We start from the raw sequence: 21,790 nt of genomic DNA on the forward strand, positions 1-21,790 counted from the left end.
GGTGCCGAAAAACCTTTTTTGCCCCCCCCCCCCCATATATATATATATATATATATATATATATATTTCAGTCATGAAACTCTGACGGGGTGTTAACGTAACTGATGATATTCAGAGAGTTAAACGACTTGTCACAAGCTGATTGGTTCATGCTGCATATGCAGCCAATGAGCTTACTGCCTTGCATTTATATGGCTGGCTAGCATTCACTAGAGATTCCTGCAGCGTGCTTTCAGAGTTCTCTGAAACCCTCCACCTTCCCCAGCTCCACCTGTATAGATCTGCTACGGGTTATTTTATATGCTATTTGTGCAGCAGCAGTATGTCTTAAATACTCATGGCACCGTATCGCCATATGCATTGGCAGTAGCAAGTTCCTGTACTTGCTTGCAGCAGCAGCAGCAGCAATAATCTACAACTACAGCAATAACCAACAGCAGCAGCAATTCAGCAGCAGCGTAGCAGATCTATTCCGCCAAGACCAAATACATTAACATTGTCATATCCATCACCATGCTAAAATCTTCAGAGAGTTGTCATGATTGAAATACTGTATATTTAAGAATTATGTGTGAAGAAGAAGTATGTGTGTGAGCAAGTTTGAGTGTGTTTGTGTATCGCACCCTGGCCAACCCTCAAAAGTGGACACGGCAAACAGAGCCATCATGCCCTGCAGGACATCATCAAAGTTGAAGTCACTGTTCTCCCATGAACGCTGTGATTTCACTGGCTTCCCAACATTCCCATCTTTGAATAATATATAGGACCCCCTGTAATACACACACACAGTGCACACATATACATATGAATGAGCTGTTTTTTAATGTAAATGTTACTGTAAAATTTGTGCTCAAAGAAAAGGGATGTTACCTGCATTCGGACTGTGTCTGTTTAGAGGTGTCTGTGCAGTAGAAGAATTTGCCCTAGAAAACAAACATCAGTTCTCACACATGAACATTTTACAACACAAAAAAATCCCAACAGCACATACAACAGAACCGGACTAAAATCCCATTCATTTTCTCTGTAGAGAACTAGATTTTCAGCAATAATATATAAACCTTTCACTGTTTTGCTCTTTTACAGAAGTACGTGTTGTGAGAAAGCACAAATTACCTTGAAAAGTTGAACACCAATACAGGCAAACATGAACTGCAGCAAAGTGGTGACGATAACGATGTTCCCGATGGTACGGATGGCTACAAACACACACTGGACCACATGCTGTGGATACAAACAAAGCTCTCAGTTAAAATAAATGCTCAGCGCATCCATCACACTATATGGAAAGTGTAGGCTAGAGTCATCTGAACAGTTTTTTGTTTTTTTTTTGTAAAAGAGAGAGACTCACTTTGAGGCCCTTGGCTCTGTTGATTGCTCTCAGGGGCCTCAACACCCTCAGCACTCTGAGAATCTTCACTACATTAATGGCACTTGACCTGTGAATCACAGTACAGTTCAGCTCCTCCAATCAGAATGGCTAATTACTGATCATGTGACCTAAACAAAACACTATACAGAGAAGCAGATGCCCCTGGACAGCAGAGGAGGTATTAGGAGGTAAATGCATTTCCCCGTTCAACTCTGTTAATAGATTAAGTAATAATGCAATCAAAAAAATTCTACATTGGCGCCAAAGGCTAAATGAATTTTTATTATATTTCTATTTTATTATAATAATTAAACAATAATCAGAAGAATATGAATATATACATACATACAGACAGCATCTTGAGTATTCTTTATATACTATTATAGTATTTAGTAATATTTTTAGTGAATTTTTTCATGTTCATTTTAGTTTAAGTTTTAGTCAGTTTGTTATGTGCTTTATAAGATAATTTGTTACAATTATTAAAAAAATTCTAAATAATGTTTTTTTTTATCATTTTTTATTTTAATACTTCAACTTCAACGTTTTACATTTATTTCAGTTAGTTGCCAAGGCAATGTTTCAAAATTTTCATTAAAGTTTTTCCATCTAATATTTATAATTTACTTTATTTCAGATACATTTCAATTACCAAAAATATTTTTGAATAGTTTTACTTTTAGTTAACAATAACAACACTGAATTGGCCAGACACAAATAGCATTTAATTGGACATTGGTATTAAAAAGCGTTACATTGAATATGTTATTTGTGACATGAGAAGCAGTAATCCTGGTTAGTTTGTCAGTTAGTTTGGAAAAAGGTACTTACTGAACTCCAGAGGAGATCAGAGACACACTGACCACCACCAGATCCAAAATATTAAAATAATTCCGACAAAATGAACCCTTATGTAGGAATGCTCCATACGTTGTCATCTGAGAGGAAGAGCGGACAAATGGAGAGTCAGTGAGGAATTAGATGAGTATGGAAGAAACATGGAGAAGGCTGTAGTAGGAAAGATTAGCATGAAATGAACTGGGACACTTTTACCTTTAAAATGTAAATTTACCTTCAGTATGATCTCTATGGTGAAGATTCCTGTAAACACATAATCTGCATAGCCTAGAATCTAGCAGAGAAAAAGAGAGGCGCACATATCAAAGCCTCATAACAGCAGCGCTACAAATGTGATGTACATGTCAGTGTGTGTTTGTGTGTACCTGATTCCTGAATGAGTCATTATTCACTGGGTCCTCCGCTGCCAGTGAAATACTGCTCAGCAGTATAAAGAACAGGATTAAATTGGTGAAGATGTTGTGGTTTACAATCTTATGACACAAAACCCTGAACCTACAGAAGAGAGAGAGCAGAAAAAATGGGTTTGAGAGACACTTTTGGGTTTGGATTTTGAATAACTACTAAGTAACATAACCCACTGATGTGAAAATCGAGGTCTTTAAGTATATATGTGGTTTTCATACTTGTTATCGGGGCTGAAAATAAAGAAAGCTCTGGCTTCTGGCATGGGGACAGCTTTCTCCTTCAGCTGAATGTCGGAGAGTGGACGTGGACGAGGACCTACTGGCATCTCTGGCTCCTCATCGTCCTCCGCTGCTGCTGAAAAGAACAAGCAAGAGAGATTTTTTGGAAAGAATTCCACGAAGTGCATCAGACACATCATCTCTCAACAGTTCCACACACGTCTTTGCATTACTGTAAAAAAAAAAGTGAAGATGACATGGACCAGGAAATGTGTTGAACTTGGGGGAAATCAGCAAGAGTAAAGAGAAAGACGCCTTCGCTCAACCGAAAAACAGTTCACATAGAGTGCTCCCAGAGCTGAATAAAACAGGCCTGGGCTCTTCTGTAGAATTGCTAGACTCGACTGTAGACTCTTTCTTCAGTTTTTTAACGAAAAAACAGTCTTTTTTTAGCACATTCTCTTAACACACCTGGGAAATCGTTCACAGGATATGGGTTCTTCTCCTCATTCTCCTCCCCTGTGTACTCATCTATGTTGATCTAAAATCAGAAAGCAAACCATTTTAAAATATTTATTATAAATCATTAATAATATCAATATAATTAAAAATATAATTATTCACCCCACAAATTACTGTAAAATGGTAATTAAAAATAATTCATTATTACAAAAAATTTAAAATAGTTGGCATCTGTGCATTTCTGTCTGTGGTCTGTACGTAATTTTTTTAAATTACATACAATAAACAATAAGATTAGTGTCTTTTATAATGTTTTTGTTGCCACCGTCGCCACTCCAGGCTGTGTGCACTATATTGCTATTAATCTGTTCCCTTAATCTGTGTTTCTATGTGGCCTCTTGCTAGTGACCTTGGTAGCAGTTGGTGTCTCTCCATCAGAAGTGATGGATTTTAGTTCAATCTTTTCCTCTTTCTTTTCATCCTCCAGAGGTGGTTTCTCAGAGTTCTGGCGCTTCTCTGGACTGGCCGTTCTGTAAGACAGAAATTGCGTCATGAATGTGTGCGTTTGCAGCTTTACGGTCCCACTAAGCACCTGTATTTACAGCTCTTCAGAGGGACAAAAACACTTCTGCAAAATGATCCTTAATTTCCTCAATGTTAAACTAATGAAGTCATAACTGATACACTTAATGAGCTCATTAGGCAGGGGGCAGGAAATCTTTATAGAAAGGTTTTACGGGACCTCAGACCACCTCAAAGTATTGCACTCATGTGAACTGTGAGTCATTGAACCTGGCCAGCTTCTTCCTCTCTTTCTCCTCCTCTTCCTCTTTCTGCGCTGATGTCAGACTCTCTGCGTCTGCCAGGTTGTCCACGGCAATGGCCAAGAAGACATTCAGGAGGATGTCTGTTTAGAGTTCAGGAACAGAAATATCTGTTTTATAATGAACTCTTTTATTTTGTCACATAATGTTGTGTTAAACAGGTTTTAGGATACAGTTTCCGCAGATGAAGAGGATGATGAAATAAATGCAGACAAGCATGCCAGGAAAGGAGGGCCCACCGTACGCCATGATCCCATCAAACATCACAGAGTTCCAGTCCTCTCCGGTCAAAATCTACAATCAGAAAATAAATCCAAATCAAACATGAGTCAGGTTTGAAGACACATGAAGAGTGTTTGCTGTGGTTCAGACTGTGGCAGAACCTGAAAGACGGTGAGGAGAGACTGGGGGAAGTTATCGAAGGTGCTGCGGCGCGTCTCGTCAAAGTTGAACTTGCCACCAAAGAGCTGCATTCCGAGCAGACTGAAGATGATGATGAACAGGAAGAGTAGCAGAAGCAGGGACGCGATAGAGCGCACCGAGTTCAGCAGAGACGCCACTAGATTACTGAGAGAGTTCCAGTACCTGAGAGAGGACAGTCAGCATTAATACAAAGTCACACCCCACAATGAATGAAACATACATGACTTTAACACATACCTGGTGATCTTGAAGATGCGGAGCAGACGCACACAGCGCAGCACAGAGATGCCGAGGGGCGACATGATCTTAGTCTCTACCAGGATAGTCTCCAGAATTCCACCGCACACCACAAAACTGTCGAAGCGGTTAAAAAGGGAGACGAAATAGGCCTGTAGGCCCAGGCTGTACATCTTCAGCAGCATCTCACCGGTAAAAAGAGCCAGCATCACCTTATTGGCGATATCTGTAAGCACAGAAACAACACATCCATTCACTATGAGATTTATACACCACAGAGACCTGAAAAGCTGTTCACTACAGTTTTTTTTAACCCTCTGAGGTCTGAGAGTGTTTTTTGCCCTGAAGAAGTTTTGACATGCCCTGACAATAGCGTGTTTTTTTTTTTCAGTTTCTTATAAACATATTAATGGGTAAAGTCTGATTACACCTTATTCAGCACAAACTGTGTTACAATCATTTAAAATAAATATAAATAATTAAATACTTTAATTAATACTTAAATTGATCAAAAGTGACAGTAAATACATTTTATAATGTTAAAAATGTATCATGGCTTCCAAAAAGATATTAAGCTGCACAACTGATCCATCACCGGAATAAATTACATTTTAAGTAATAGTTTATAAATTACAATAATATTTCACAATATTACTGTTTTCACTTGATCAAATAAACGCCACCTTTGTGAGCATAAGAGACTAAAACATTAAAAAAATCTTATCTTAAAATCTTATGAACAGTTCTGTACATTGAGTGTGTCTGGGGGAAAAAACTAATATAGTGTTACAAGGTGTAACACAAAGTGTGTACAAAGTTCTTCAGTATAGACAAATCAAACCAAGGTTCTGAGATCAATTTACGCAACAATATTTGATGGGGTTTTATGGGATTGGATGGTCACTGCTGAGCTCTGAGAGATACGAGATATGGAAGTCATAAAAGTAGCTTCACCAAGGACAACTAATCAAAATATGAAGTATATCACACGTACACTAAATATTTGACCGCTCAAGGCTGCATTGTTGTTTATTTTAGTAGCAACAGTATTGTATATTGAAGTATGTACGGTATTGTAGTGTTGTGTACCTTGTACATTGGTGAGCCAGTCTGGCTGCTGGTGGTGCTCAGAGGCAATGGTAAGCGTGTTCAAAAATACCAGGAAAATCACCAGCCAGTAGAACACATTTGACTTCACTGCTGCACGGCACGTGCGCCGACATAACCGATTCCATCGGCGTGAATATCGACTGCAAATACAAAGAGAGAGACAGAGAAACAGAGAGAGAAATATCATATAAAACGTGCAAAATTCAAAGTCTGTACAATCTGACACCATTCTTACCAGCCGGGATAAACATCCTTTCAGTATTCACTAAATGCACTATCTGGAAACATAACAACTATGTGTGTGTGTACTGGCAGTGATTGGAAATGCTGCTGCTCTCAATTCTTTTGGCATCTATAGCAAACAAATCTAACCTGAACAACACTGGCAGTCTAAACTTGTTAATGGATGTTCAGCCACTGATTAGAGGGCAACCGTGATGATCAAAACACAACACTGGCATCGAAACACAACAAACACACACAAAACACACACACACATATATATATGAAGAGCAGTAAGGAAGGCAGCCTCGCCTTCCAGCGGTATGTAATGTACTAACCTGAATTTGGATTTGGAGATCCTATTTCTGGAATGGAAAACAGAATGTATTATACATACAGAACAGACACAACATCATGAAGGACAGTGTTTCCACAGAGACAGCAGAACTGGGGGGGATAGATAGATAGATAGATAGATAGATAGATAGATAGATAGATAGATAGATAGATAGATAGATAGATAGATAGATAGATAGATAGATAGATAGATAGATAGATAGACACTGAGTGCTGCATTGCCTTACTGTTTTCAGGAAACATTTTTGTTACATTCAACTTGCAGTATACATTCATATTTATGAGAAATTAAACAGTTCTTATTATTTAACTGGTTACATATTTTCAATATCTGTGGGAATGTTTGTACATAATTACTGTTATGGCTGTGTATTGCATAAATGTTCCTGTCTGTGTTTGTGACACAAAACACTGATCACTAACGGGGCAGATCAGCTGGAAAACAGATGACAGCAACAGATGCACAGAGAAAAAAGAAAAAAACACAATGAAGATCACGGGAGCCGCCCACTGAGCCCTGCTGAGTTCACTGGCATTAACTTGGACTCCTAAAACCATTTAAAACTAGCTCTCAACCTTACAACTGAGATCTCTGTAAATGTCTGAATACTGAAAAGCATAAGTCTGAAGAGAATTAAACATGGAGGGAAATAGAAATGTAATTACGGAATTAGAGGAAAAGGAGAAGAGATTATCAGGAAGGAGAACAGAAGGAGGAGGAGAAAAGAGGAGGAACGGGATGCTTTGGGGACTTACGCCATGCGAGTACAGCAGGTCTCTCCCTCCATGTCTCCAGCGGGAGCATTATCAGTGTTCACTGACTCATTTTCACTGGCCGGTATACTCACTGCACGAGAGAGAGGGAAAGAGAGGGAGAGAGAGTGCGATGAATTCCCAGCAAAAGATTATACTCATTGCTCATCAAAGGCTGGTTTCTCACACACACACACACACACACACACACACACACACACACACACACAAAGACTTTCAACCTCTAAAGAACCCTTACTTAAGCTTTTACACTGACAGCAGATATGATCAGGGTTCAAAATTAACACTTACCAAATGACAAATGTGAGTAAAAACAGGCTTTGGCAAGTAAATAAAATGGAGTTTTAACATAGAACATAAAACATAATGCATAAGTCTAACTGCAAGGACAATAATCTCACTGATGTGTGATTCAAAGACAAACCGTTTACTAAAGAAAACATCTGCCATGACCTTTTGCATTCATCTAAGGAGTTTTCTTTTCTCTCTCTCTCTCTCTCTCTAGAACATATGTGAAATATTCTTCACAGCAAGCCACCAAAAAGAATACATCATGAGCTAAATCACAATGTGTTTGTTGACTGTGACAGGTGCAGTTTCAATGAGAAACAGAGATTAGATCGTTTTGTATATGATGTGTCAAAAAAACAAAGCTGTTTGTCACTGATATGCAAATAAAAAAACCAAATCACAAATTCAGTTTTGTCATAAGGACAAAACTATAGTAAAATCGTAATATAAAAACATGCTAAATTAGACCTGTTAAACAGGTAGGAAGAAAAAGAGTTTGAATAAATAAAAAAAAATTCGAGAAAGTTGCTACTGAGCCAGTTCTTATTAAACAGACTCAACAGTCTTGATGACAGCCAAGCCAACCTTTCATTCATATCCATGCTCAGATGTGGACCATATGTGAGAATGTCTGCCCCAAAAAGAGTTTGAAAAGAATAGAATACCACATTTCATCAACACACACATACTGTGTGTGATGGGAGTTGAACCAATGAATCAATCTTTATTAAACTAGACCTCAAACCAACAGCATAAACACTTAATGATTTGAATGGGTTCCTTTCAGATGTTTTTTGGATGGGTTCATTCAGATTTCAAAACAAAACAAACCAAAGTTGGACAAACTTACCCAAATACATCATGTAAAAGACTGTTTTTTTAGTCAAAACAATGCTAATCTACCAATCAGCATGCAGACCTACAATTCCATCTCATTAACATGCACATGGGGCGGGGTCAAGCAGGGTGCCTAAATTCCATGCTGCATTTTCATTGGCTCTGATATTTTCTCCTAATTCTATTTCTTAGTTAAAAACACACATTATCATCCAGACTACATCAGTATGCTGATGATGTACTATGAAAATTGATGTATTTAAAAATGAAATGAACATTACTCTTGTAATTTTCCCCTCTTTTTAAAAGATATTTCAGATAAAATACATAACGCAAACACTCGAAACAAATCTCACGTAGATGGGGGTGAAGCAACAAGAGTCAGGAGAAAAATGTCCACAATACTTTGCGATCTATCTCTATTAACATCTCACCGTGGCTGTCAAAGAGAAATCACAACCTCAGAGACAGAACCATCTGAACCGTGGTGTGCACAGCAGAAATGTTTCTATCTAAGTATCACATGCAGATCACATCGGAACAGAAGCCTGATGTGTGACTAAAATTTACTACAAAGCACCTGATTCTGATTAAAATACCTGGAGAGAAAAAAAAAAGACATGCTATAAGTCCAGATATTTCAAACAGAAAGACTTCTACAACCCCAAAAGCGCAGTGAGTCCAAATATCAAAACCCTCAGATTTTCATGCCCGTCATCATTCAGAAATCTAAAATACAGAGAACTGAGCAGGGAGACCCCATCGCCCTCCGTACCCAGGTTGACCAGTCTGGGTGGGGGGAGGATGTGCTGGGGGCCAGTATAAAGGTCTGGGGGGCTTGTTGCACTTTTGTCATGCAAACAAGCAAAAGTAAACCGTGGTTGCTATGGAGACGCACACGCCTTACGAAGCAGAGCTGCTTTTTTCTTCACCGCTCCACGGATGTACTGTAAACGATGAGTCTTCCCTGAAAACAACAGAGCGAGACTCAAACAGTCAAAGACAGACACACTCGCAGACAGACAGGAAGAGAGAGATATGCCACCAGCCCTCTCTGCCCCAAACATTTATCGCTAAGAATGGCGGTCACAACCAACTCAAGACACTTGACACAAATTACTTAACATAAAACATTACTGTTAATACAAAAAATATAAATAATCTGTTAAATTACTGAGCTGCAGTTGTATTTTGTGCCACTAGATGTGCGTCAGCATGTGGATTACAGTATATCTCTATATACTGTACGTGTGTGAAAGTGTTTTCCTATCTGATCTCAGTAAGGGGCCGGATTGACCATACACAATCTGAGGCTCTGAAATACCAGTGTCAAAAATAAGTGCAAATACACGCACACAAAAGTCTGTATATATATATATATATATATGTATATGTATATATGCATATCCCTGCAGGGACTTTCCATTCACATCTATTATTCTTAATATAAACAAAGCCTAAAACTGGCATCTTTTTCTAGTCTAGTGTAGACATCTTTTTATCTAGTGTAGATTACTGTCTAGACATTTTGTGAACCTTTTGTCCTTATGGAGACAAAAGTCCCCCACGAGGACATTTGGTCTGCCTCTGCTTGCTTATTTTCAAAAATGTCATTCCTAATATGGATAGCAAAACCTGCCAAAATACAAACACAAACACATTCATCTATTCATTCACGTTTTAGTTTGTGGTGAGTTTCTCTCATCTGCAACTGGAACAATCCATATCATATCTAAATATTGTGTATGCAGTAATATGGCCAAATAATGTATATCTGTCTCAGCAAGCAAGATTAACTTTCTCCAAAGTTTTTGTGCTCTACAAATACAAACGCAGGCATGTTGGCAGCCAATCTCACAATCAATATTTTAGGTGAGCTGCTGTTTGTTTTAATCAAATATAAAACAGATACAGTATCCGTAATGACAATAAACATAATATCTGAACATGTAAAACTAGCTAATAGACAAACTTATGTTTTCAGTGAATATTACTCAAAATTGCCTAAATTGACTAGCTGCCTATAGGACGTCAGGCCTTGATCATGCTTGAAGGACCAGAGATAAAAGAAACAATATTTCATGTAGATATTTGTAAGTATTTTCAGTATAAATTAAAACAATAGAAAAGTCGGCATTTAACACTGTAACACCTAAAATGTAACATTTCAATGTCCTCATCTGCATTTAAAATTAATATATTAAATTTGCACGGACAAAGCTCTTGCAAAACGTCTCAGATGCTAACAAACTCAGAGCAGATCAATTTGCCCCAACCTGGTGCTTCCCTTCTTTATACTCACGATTTCTAGGCTTGTCGTCATCCAGTCCCTCGTCGTCGTTCTCAGGGTCGATGTCCTCCGCCTGAGTGATCCAGTCCAGGTAGCCCTTTAGATCCTCCTCCAGCTGCTGCTTCTCACGGAGCTTCTGGAAATCACCGCGAGCTTTGGCCTTTTCTCGCTCTTTAGAGAACTCTCTGAGAAATGGAAAGAGAGAGACTTCCTCTAAATATCCATCCCATAAAATAAACAGACTGATTTAGAAAAGAAAGTGTAATAATAAGAAAATATTAAAAGTGCAAATAAATATTAGAAACACTTCTGTAAGGGCACATACACTACTGTTCAAAGTTTGGGGTTCTTTAATGTTTTTGAACATTATGAAAGCAGTCATTTCTTATTATTATCAATGTTGAAAACAGTTGTGATGCTTAGGATTATTTGATGAATATAAAGTTCAAAAGAACAGCATTTATTTGAAATTAAAGTCTTTTGTTACATTATAAATGACTTTACCTTTCATAAACTTAATGTGTCCTTGCTTAATAAAAAAATAACTAATTATTATTATTATTTTTTTTTTAATCTTACTGACCCCAAACTTTTGTACAGTGGTGCATTTCTTGTAAAAAAACAGAACAAGACACATTCATAAACTCATTTTAATAACAGAAAAATAAAAAGGCAAACAAAACATCTTTTGACCCTTGCTTGTAGACTTGTTTTAAACACAAAAAAGACTAAGGAAGATAACAGAGCTCTCTCACACACACGCCCCCCAAAGGATAACAATGTAGTTAGAAATAAAGAAGATGGAGAGAGAATGAATGAGTGTCCCTTACCCGCTTAAAACCCCAAGAACCAAATTAAGAACAAAAAAGGAGCCAATGATGATTAAAGTGACAAAATAAAGCCATGGCCAGGAATTCCCTACAGCATCATTCACCTGGGAATGGAGGAAAGGATGGAGTACGGGGGAAGAGAGGGATGGATGGATGGATGGAGGGGTACAGTTGAAAAGGGATGAATGAATAATTAGTATGTGTCTGCTGGACTTGGGCAGTGCTACACAACCCCTCTCTGGCTCGCTTAATCCCAGTGCTTTGAGAAAGAAAATGTGTTTGATCAGAGTTCAGACAGAGCTTGTTCTATTGTCCACACACACACACACACACACACACACATTCAGCACACAATGCTGACGTTCTCAACACACCCAGAACCAAATTTAGAACGAAAAAGGATCCAAAGATGACCAGACTGACAAAATAGACCCATGGAAGCTCATAACCCATGGCATCCTGCATCTGAGACGAGGAGGGGACAGTTAGAAAAAGAAAGAAGAGTGGAGAGGAGAGGAAAACAGTCAGCGGAAACAAGTGCAGTGCAGCACATGCTTGTCCCTCAGAAACCCAGAACATCAAGAAAACCCATGAAGCATAGAGCAAATTCAAAAGAGAGAAAGACAGAGAGAGACAGAGAGAGAGAGAGAGACGTTCAGCCGAGTCTGTTTGACTGCATTAAAAGATGTCATCAGGAAAACCGTCAATCACTTTAAGTATCTGGAAGAGTGCAGAAGACTGAGATACAGTGAAGATGATCTTTAGAGAGCAGCAGTGATATAATCACATTCACAGGGCTCAACAGGACTTTTTCTGATACCGAGTCGGGCCAATAGTTTTTTTTTTGTTACTTGCCATGCAAATATTTTCAGTGGCCCCACCATATTAGAAGGTTTGATGTTTGTTTTTAGCAATGTTTTATGCTTGCTGGAAATATTTATATTTATCATTTCATACTAAGTTTTATATAGCTATAATGTAACTTCATAAATTCATAAACACCCTTTTGCAAGAAAATAATGTCATATGATAACATATCAATGATAGTTTTCAGCACTTTTTTTACTGTTGTATTACAAGTCATTTCTGCAAATTCAAAACATTGTCTTGGTGAAGAATCAGCAGAATATTTTCAATGTAAAATATATCACAAAAATCCAAAGGTTTAAATTCGCATGGTAAAAAGATGGATGCACAAAATCAATGAATGTAAAAATTACAGTGGCGATGCAGCACTGGCCCAAGCCATTAAGTCATCCTTGTTGTTGAGCCGTAACATACACACCACTCACCTAGTCAAAAAATATATATATTTAAAAAATACATATAAAATAAAATAAATCGCAAAAGAATGTGGATTCCTAATAGAATTTCCATTCTAATTTGGAACTAAGAATGAATCTTTCAAAAACTCCTCGGAATAATCTCTATCAATAATGGCAATCACATTGGGAGCTTATAAAATCCCCCCAAATATATTTGAAACACTTTAAATGTTATGCAGCAGCATTTTTACCTATGTTCCATAAGATTTTCTCTGAAATCCTATAGGAAAATTCCCATTATAGTTACATTATGATTCTATGTAGGAATTCAAATAGGGTTCCTTTAGGATCTTTAACTAAAGACACTGGGAGATATTCTTAACCCTGCTGTACCTCATTCATGTGTCTTTTCTCATTAAAGAGACCATGTGTGCTCATACAGTCATACAGTAGGTGTGGTGTGCCGTTATTGGAGCAGACTCACCCAGTACAGGACGTCAGTCCAGCCCTCCATCGTGATGCATTGAAACACAGTCAGCATGGCAAATGCAAAGTTATCAAAGTTCGTGATTCCATCATTTGGGCCTGCCCATCCCATCATGCACTGCGTTATGTTGGTCGGGGAGCAGTGTCGTCCATGGGTGGAGCTTGGGGCGCAGGGGGCCGGCTTCTCTTCAGATATAGTACCTGAAAGAAAACGGGATTTTGTCAGCTGATCTGGGTAAATACCAGGGGCCAATGACTAGAACAAAGAAGGAACAAATACTACAGATTTTATAATACAAGCCCAGACCTTTGTGTCCATCTTTGAAGAAAAAACAGGTTCTGTGCATCTTGCCCATGAAGAGCTCGAGGCCGATGATGGCATAAATGATGATGACGAACAGAACGAGCAGAGCGATGTGCAGGAGGGGAACCATGGCTTTAATGATGGAGTTCAGCACCACCTGTAAACCTGCAAGCACACAAGGAATCAAAAAATTCTCATGGATGGTTTTCTTTGTTTTATGAGTAAAGCATTTATATTCTGAAAAGTAACTGTTTATACTCAGAATATTATCAATAATAAAATGATAATGTGCAGTCATCAGCTAATTATGATCCCATTGTGAAGCCAGAACAGCTTAAAACAAATGGTCAATTACAGTATACAGTTTAAAAGTCATTACACTTATTTGGCTGCAGAATAAAGTGACTGCTTAATCAGATTCAAGTATTTCAGAGAGACATATAATAACAACTAATGAATGTTCGCATTCTGGACAAAACTGGCAATCAGGAAAAAAAAAATGAATTTGCCTACACAATAATAAAAAGCTGTGCCTACACATGCTGATAAGAATGGCTTAATAGAGTTTTCATTTCGAATAATTTCAGATCCTCCTACAGGAAGGAAATGAACATTTATTTAAATTCATGTTCTCTCAGGTTCTCAGTTCTGACTCATGGACAACTTACTCAACAGTCATCAGATGTGTGTGTGTGTGTACTCACTAGGTACTCCAGATACGAGTCTCAGAGGTCTCAACACTCTAAAGGCTCGCAGGGCTTTTACATCAAACCCTGCAGCCTTGCCTCCCATTGAAGTCCCACCATCCCCTTTAGTGGCCTGCTCTAATATTGCACTGAACAGCCTGAAAGAGAGAGAGAAAGTGGAAGCTATCGATTCATTATCAATTTACATTTCACATTAAATTTAAACTAAGAAATTTGTTAAGTGAGAAAAAGAAAGCAGTCCTGACTTTACCCAGTAGGCAACAAATGAAAATCATGGGGGGAAAAAATGCTTTTTTTTAAAACATACTATTATGTTGTTTTTTTTATTACACCATTTATTTCTACTGGAAGTGAACACTACTTTGAAACACTTTTATAAGTGCTATCAACACCATGCACATTTAATATTATATTTGAAAATAAGATAAAATAAAATAAAATGAAAAGCCTCTTTAGCAATTAGTTTTAAACATAAATCTACTTTATTTGATTTTTTTAATAAATAAAGAAAGTCTATTTTTAAAAATGACTTAAATGAGACATAGAGCTTAACTGCAACAGACCAGTTGTCAGAAATGACATTCAGACCAGCAGTGTGAGTGAATTTGACCATTTCTTTTACTGGGAAACCAACAAAAGTCCTGGAAAAGTACTGAATGTTCATATAAATGACGTCATTATGTGTTTTAAAATAAGAGAGCTAATATTAAGATAAAAAATAAATACAATAAAATAAAAAAAAGATATCAATAAATAATTATATATTTTTAGCCTATTTAGCAATTAAAGTACTTTAAAGAAAGTTTATTTTTACATTTTTCATATTTAGAATGTAATAAATCATGCTATGTTTCATAAACATGCTTACGTTCCACGAACACAAGTTTATAATTTCATATTTAAAACACTACATTTCATAACACAATTTCAGCTTCTGTGCAAAGACAACAAAGCTGTCCACTGACACCCTACAAAAAGCATTCTTCTCTATTAAAGTGTGTCAGATTACTACGATAACTCAAACTGTAAACCAGAGATCAGATCACTCACTCATGCATGCATATGTTCCTATGTCTCAGGGGTTACTTCAGGTTACACCGGGAGCTTGTACTCACCCTACCACCACGATGATGAAATCCAACAAGTTCCAGCCGTTCCGCAGGTACGCATTAGGGTGACACAGCAACCCGTATGCAATAACTTTGAGAAATGCTTCCACCGTAAAAATGATCAGAAAGAGATACTCCACCCGTTCCTAGACAGACAAAACAGAGACAAAGAGGATATTAGTTCTCTAATTGCATCAGCTCTAATATATTTAAGCATAAAGCCGCTAGAAGCTCTGAACCCACATCAGAAAATGTACTGAGCCATTTGTCTGGATGACATTTTATTACAGATCAGGCCTATCAGAAAAGAACAGATATCACACACAAACACACAGAATGTCGGTGCACCAGAGACACTGTGTTCGAGAGGATTATAGAGCAGAAATGCTGCGTCTGTAAATGCCAGATGAATTTCAAAGTCTTTGCTGACTGTTTCCCAACTTTCCTGTGAGGATCAAAACACAGACATTCATCTCCACACGACTCTGGGAAAAGGGATTTCAGAACTGATGTGTTTCAACTAGCTGTCAATTGATTTAAAAACGCAATGAAATAAATACATGATTAATCAAATGGACTGCATATCAATATTTGCTGAAACAATCCTCAAATGAAAACAGTTCAAATATATGATATTCTTGTGGCAGATTAAATCACCAAATAGACAAAGCAGCTATAAATAAAAGATAATATTTTCAGCAGGTCCTAGAGATCTTAAGATAAGTCAAAATAGTTGATTTACACAGAAAGGAGAACATTAGCTTGGAAAATGACCACAATGTCATTGTAGCTGAGGGTTTTATTACATGCACAAAAAAAATTCTGCTGCCAATTGTGGAGAGGATATTGAAATAAACACTGGGATAAGCCTTATTTTTTTAAGGAAATAGTCAATTTAGCACTTAAATGTATGAAGATGATACAGAATTCACTGCAGAACTGCACTCAAAAATAAAAACGGCATAATTCAAATGAGAAAAAACATGCAAATGCAGCTAGTTGTGTGGTCCAATAAATATGTTACTAGGTGCAAATTTCACAATTTACATAAACTGTAATATAGTAGACTTAAACCATATTTAATTAATTGTAACATAAATAAATAAATGTATATATAACATACACTGTTCTAACACAATATCAAACAATGGATATATGAATATGGATCATTTCAAATTATTGTTGTGTTTAGCAGACTGAAACAACATGAGGGTGAGTAAATAATGACAGATTTTCATTTTGGGGTGAATTACTCATTGAACAGGAGCAGAACAGTGTTTAGTTTATGTGGAATCACATTATAAATCCAGCTGCTTTAAAAACAGGGTTAGTCATCACCTGCATTACTGTGGACTAAACTCTGAGATCTGGAATCAATCCGAGGCTCTTAAATTAATTAAGCTCAATTACTGACAAGAGCCCTCGGTCATCAGCATGTTCAACACCACAGCGATCATACACACACATACTCACGCATACACACAGAACATCTAACAATTACATTTAAACAGACAGATGAATCTGTTGTATTAGATTTAATTATGGATTAATTTTGATGTCCTGTCCTCATACTCCCTCTGTGTTTTACAATGCGTAAAGGACCATTAAAATAGAATATGTCATAGAATTTAAAAAAAGTAAAAAAACATGCACAAAACAGTTATCCAACAACATTTGCAGTCTAACAGAACACATACTGTCAGTCCTGCTTGGCTTCACCCCTTTCCTCCTGATTTGTTGTGTGTGTGGACGTAGGAGGTGAGAGGTCGTGGGAGCTGCTCTGAGACTGTGCAGTCCCCTGAGAGCCATTTGGGTTTACAGAACAAAATAAGGGCTCCAGCTATGCTCACTGAGAGAGACAGAAATATTCCCATGGCTCTGTCTGTCAACAGTCACTTTAACAAAATATCAACTTGATCGTCAACCTGTTCTTAATAGTTCATGGATCTTCCCGATTTGTACACATGAGCTTTGGGTCGCCAGCCCAGATCCATTCAAACAACAAAACCCAAAAGGGTCTGGCAGCAGACGCTCGCACTCTCAGACTTGCATTCTCAGACTTGTACTCTCAGACACTTGCACTTCCGCTAGCGACGTCACTTGCAGTCTTTATTTTTTTGTTCTTTTTGTTTGAATCTCTCAACATTTTACAACAGTTGCCAGGTGGTGAAGACAAGACAAAAGAAACTAAATTACGAAGTCACTTGCAATCGCCACTTGCACTCTCCGATACCTGCGACGTCACTTGCAATCGACACAAATCGTGTGTGTTGCCAATGGAGACAAGACGCTGTGGTGGTGATTAAATGATTAAAACTAATTTTGTACCATAACGTACAAGGTCCTGCAAGCCATCTGTAGGAGAAAAAGACAAGACCCGCAAAGTCTCTCGCTAAGCGTTTTCCTCCTGTAGAAAAACATAAACACTTAACATGGCTTAATGTATTAAGATGCTATTAAAATATCAAATTCAATATACAGTTTATTAATATAATGAATATGTATATAGTATTTTCCTCCCACACCGCAAAACGTGGCATAATGTGGCATAATGGACTAAGATGATAAAGACCAAACTCAATGCTCTTCATTATTAAAATATAGACTACAGCAGTGTTTCCCAACCGGGGTGCCGTCTGTCGAGAGCAGGGGTGCCGTGTAAAAAATATATTTTTAATATTTTTAAATTGCTAAAATGTTCAAAAGAGCATCTATTATATAATATCTATTTCTGATGTCGGCAATAATTAGAGATGCACCGAAATTTTACTTTCACGTGGTGTGACGCTCTGCGTATTATTCCGCTCTATGCGTGTGCGCTCCGCTCAGTCGCTCCACTCGTATACCGTTCATGCTCATCGGAACAGCAAAGTCCACTCAAACATTGAGCCGAGAGGAAACATCGATGTAGTACAGTATTGTTTCTGTCTGCAATAGCCCTACTGTGTTGTAACATGGTGTGGTATATGGGCAACTCTGGTAACGCTGCCCTCTCATTCATTGATCTGCTAACCGTTATGTTATGCTCACGTGTCCTCTGATAATAATAGCTTTCTAGGACTAAACATTATTTGGGTAATTGGTAGAAAAAATTTAAAAAAAAAAGTTCAATATCTTACCCCTACTGTTAGACCTACCTGAAAAACTAAAAAGCAATTTATTTAATTCAAAGGCCTGTCATTATTTTTTATTTGTGCTATCATTATTAATTAATTTATTTGTTCTTATTTTATTACTGACTGCTTACTTGTCATTTTTTATTCAATTCAAAGTTTGAAATCAAGCTATCTCGTGCTACTGCACCAAAATTATCCCACTGTAAAATAAAAAAAAAACACTGAGTGAGCAAAAATTTGTGAGATAGCTATTATAATGGTAATTAAATAATGTTTACATATGTATAAAAGCCTACATTAAAATCTGTCACATAAATTGGTCTCTTCATTAGAAATTAGCCTACTGATTATCACCATTGATGGACAACATTTTTTAATAATATAAAAAATATCTGTATGACATTATATTCTGCAGTTCTTCCCTGTTGCACCGAATATCTATACTTTTCAAATTATCATATCAAAGTTAGAAATTCAAATATTGTGACAAAATTAATTTTGTAGGGTGCCACAAGTTTGTTAAAATTTTCAAAGGGTGCCGCGACTAAAAAAAGGTTGGGAAACACTGGCCTACATAACTAATATACAGGCAAGCAGGTGAGCCCAGAATAAACGCACCACGCAAAGTTTCGCGTTAAGCGTCTTTCCATATAGAATAAACTGTCTACAGCTCTTTTATACCATTGTCTATGTCCATTAAGCTACATTACGTGTTTTATTTATAATGATTTCGGGAGGAAAAATTTTAACGTGCAATTTAATGCATTGCATTCTGGGCTCGTCTGCTTGCCTGTACGGAGTTGATCCTTTTAAAATCACTTAATCAGAATCAGCTGTCTGTCAGGAAGCTGTTGATCCACTGACAGACGGAGGTGGGCACGAAATGCATTTCATAATGCATGTTCATACAAGACATATAGGCTACTGAATGGTCTTTATCATCCGTTATTATGCCACATTAAGCATTTTGCTGTATGGGAGGACAAGTGAAAGTTTGCTCATTGTGTTCATGGCCATCTGCTTGTCTTGTAGTACATGAAATAATAACTATATATCGAATTTTATCTTTTAATTGCACTTAATGTATCTTAATACATTAAGCCATATTAAGTGTTTATGTTTTTCTACAGGAGGAAAACGCTTAACGAGAGACTTTGTGCATTGCGTTCATATTCTGCTGTTCTGTGGCCACAGATTTGCGGGTCTTGTCTTTTTCTTGAAGGACCCTGTATGTTATAGTATAAAATTAGTTTTAATCGTTTAATCACCACCACAGCGTCTTGTCTCCATTGGCAACACGCACGATTTGTGTCAATTGCAAGTGACGTCGCAGGTATCGGAGAGTGCAAGTGGCGATTGCAAGTGACTTCGTAATTTGGTTTCTTTTTTCTTGTCTTCACCACCTGGCTACTGTTGTAAAATGTTGAGAGATTCAAACAAAAAGTAATCAATAAATATAACAAAATAAAAAATAAAAAAGACTGCAAGTGACTTCGCTAGCAGAAGCGCAAGTGTCTGAGAGTGCAAGCCTGAGAATGCACGTCTGAGAGTGCAAGCGCAAGGCTGCAGCCAGACCCTTCTCACAAAACCTGCCAGAATCCTCTTTTTCCTCCACGTCAGTAATGAGTACCAGGGCAAACTGGTTCTGTAAAGAAAATGGTATGGAATAAGGCTTGACTCTTGCTTAAGTTTTTGTAGTCCGCGCATGAGACATACAATTTTCCTTTATTGTTTAGAATAAACGGTCTGGGCCCGTATTCATCAAAATTCTTAGTGCAAAGAGTTACTCTTAGTGACAAAATTCTAAGAAAGATCTTAGAAATGTGGGTGTTTCCTCTTAAAATTAAAGAAAAGATCCTAGTAAAGAAGAAAGTAATTCAGAAAGCATCTTAACCCTTAAAAGAGCTCTTAAGGTCCAAAATTGTTAGGAGTACTGACGAGGACTTTTAAGAAGCTTAAGAGTTTCTTTAGCAGCAGAGAAAATTAACGAAACGTGAAGAGGGAAAAGAAATGCATATTTGCACACAATGCATGACAGTGAGTTAACAAGACACTGCACATTAGATCGTGCAGTGATCATGTTTGTGACCGATATTATTAGAGACACGCTAACATCTCCGACACAGTTTAAAAATGCCATAGCGCCAGAAATGAAAGTAATCACTACATTAACTACAACCACGTTCACACCCTCAGTTTTAGGAATTGACAACCGCATTTCCTTACAGTCTCGAAATGTCCCGTTCAAACAGCAGCTTACTGTAGGCCTACAGTAGCGTCTTGGATACTGTCTGTATGAATGCAATCTGCAATCGCGTCCTTTTCTGCATCTCGCGCATGACACTGAATTTGAGTCACGCACAGAACACAAAACTGACGGAAACTGCTCCAGTGTAGAACAGTGACTGGATCTAAAACCTTCAGATGATGCACAGCTCACTTCTCCGTCGCTGTAACTTACCCAGAGTGATTTCCTCTTAAAATTAAAGAAAAGATCCTAGTAAAGAAGAAAGTAATTCAGAAAGCATCTTAACCCTTAAAAGAGCTCTTAAGGTCCAAAATTGTTAGGAGTACTGACGAGGACTTTTAAGAAGCTTAAGAGTTTCTTTAGCAGCAGAGAAAATTAACGAAACGTGAAGAGGGAAAAGAAATGCATATTTGCACACAATGCATGACAGTGAGTTAACAAGACACTGCACATTAGATCGTGCAGTGATCATGTTTGTGACCGATATTATTAGAGACACGCTAACATCTCCGACACAGTTTAAAAATGCCATAGCGCCAGAAATGAAAGTAATCACTACATTAACTACAACCACGTTCACACCCTCAGTTTTAGGAATTGACAACCGCATTTCCTTACAGTCTCGAAATGTCCCGTTCAAACAGCAGCTTACTGTACTGTAGCGTCTCGAATACTGTCTGTATAAACGTGCAACGAGCATCAAGCCTGTAAATGCACTCGCGTCCTTCTCTGCATCTCCCGCATGACACTGAATTTGAGTCACGCACAGAGCACAAAACTGACGGAAACTGCTCCAGTGTAGAACAGTGACTGGATCTAAAACCTTCAGATGATGCACAGCTCACTTCTCCGTCGCTGTAACTTACCCAGAGTGAAACCACACATGAGCAGCTCTCTCGCACTGTACTACAACTAGTTGTCCAGTGTGTTCAAACAACGTGTGTTTTCCGAGAATGCGGTGGTGTAAGTATATATATATATATATATATATATATATATATATATATATACTTTTTTTTTTTTTTTTAGTAATATGCATTGC

General features: G+C 37.6%; 1 protein-coding gene across 1 annotated transcript in view; it reads right to left on the minus strand.

Annotated features, from left to right (window-relative positions):
* Positions 1–21,790, minus strand: part of LOC107589041 (voltage-dependent L-type calcium channel subunit alpha-1C-like) — a 125,882-nt gene that overhangs the window by 18,730 nt on the left and 85,362 nt on the right. Inside the window, exons 4-26 of the mRNA XM_016277345.1 lie at positions 15,391–15,530; positions 14,273–14,412; positions 13,572–13,733; positions 13,263–13,465; positions 11,875–11,978; positions 10,696–10,868; positions 7,248–7,338; positions 6,473–6,499; positions 5,892–6,052; positions 4,803–5,028; positions 4,526–4,727; positions 4,316–4,436; positions 4,111–4,225; positions 3,728–3,848; positions 3,328–3,397; positions 2,857–2,992; positions 2,596–2,725; positions 2,445–2,504; positions 2,204–2,310; positions 1,352–1,439; positions 1,117–1,224; positions 871–923; positions 624–770 (exon numbers count right to left, since the gene is read on the minus strand). Of these exons, the coding sequence (XP_016132831.1) occupies positions 624–770; positions 871–923; positions 1,117–1,224; positions 1,352–1,439; positions 2,204–2,310; positions 2,445–2,504; positions 2,596–2,725; positions 2,857–2,992; positions 3,328–3,397; positions 3,728–3,848; positions 4,111–4,225; positions 4,316–4,436; positions 4,526–4,727; positions 4,803–5,028; positions 5,892–6,052; positions 6,473–6,499; positions 7,248–7,338; positions 10,696–10,868; positions 11,875–11,978; positions 13,263–13,465; positions 13,572–13,733; positions 14,273–14,412; positions 15,391–15,530 (2,885 nt within the window). The remainder of the gene's footprint in view (positions 1–623; positions 771–870; positions 924–1,116; positions 1,225–1,351; positions 1,440–2,203; positions 2,311–2,444; positions 2,505–2,595; positions 2,726–2,856; positions 2,993–3,327; positions 3,398–3,727; positions 3,849–4,110; positions 4,226–4,315; positions 4,437–4,525; positions 4,728–4,802; positions 5,029–5,891; positions 6,053–6,472; positions 6,500–7,247; positions 7,339–10,695; positions 10,869–11,874; positions 11,979–13,262; positions 13,466–13,571; positions 13,734–14,272; positions 14,413–15,390; positions 15,531–21,790) is intronic.

This window comes from Sinocyclocheilus grahami, unplaced genomic scaffold, assembly GCF_001515645.1.
Source record: "Sinocyclocheilus grahami isolate Dianchi unplaced genomic scaffold, SAMN03320097.WGS_v1.1 scaffold111.1, whole genome shotgun sequence".
Lineage (NCBI taxonomy): Eukaryota > Metazoa > Chordata > Actinopteri > Cypriniformes > Cyprinidae > Sinocyclocheilus > Sinocyclocheilus grahami.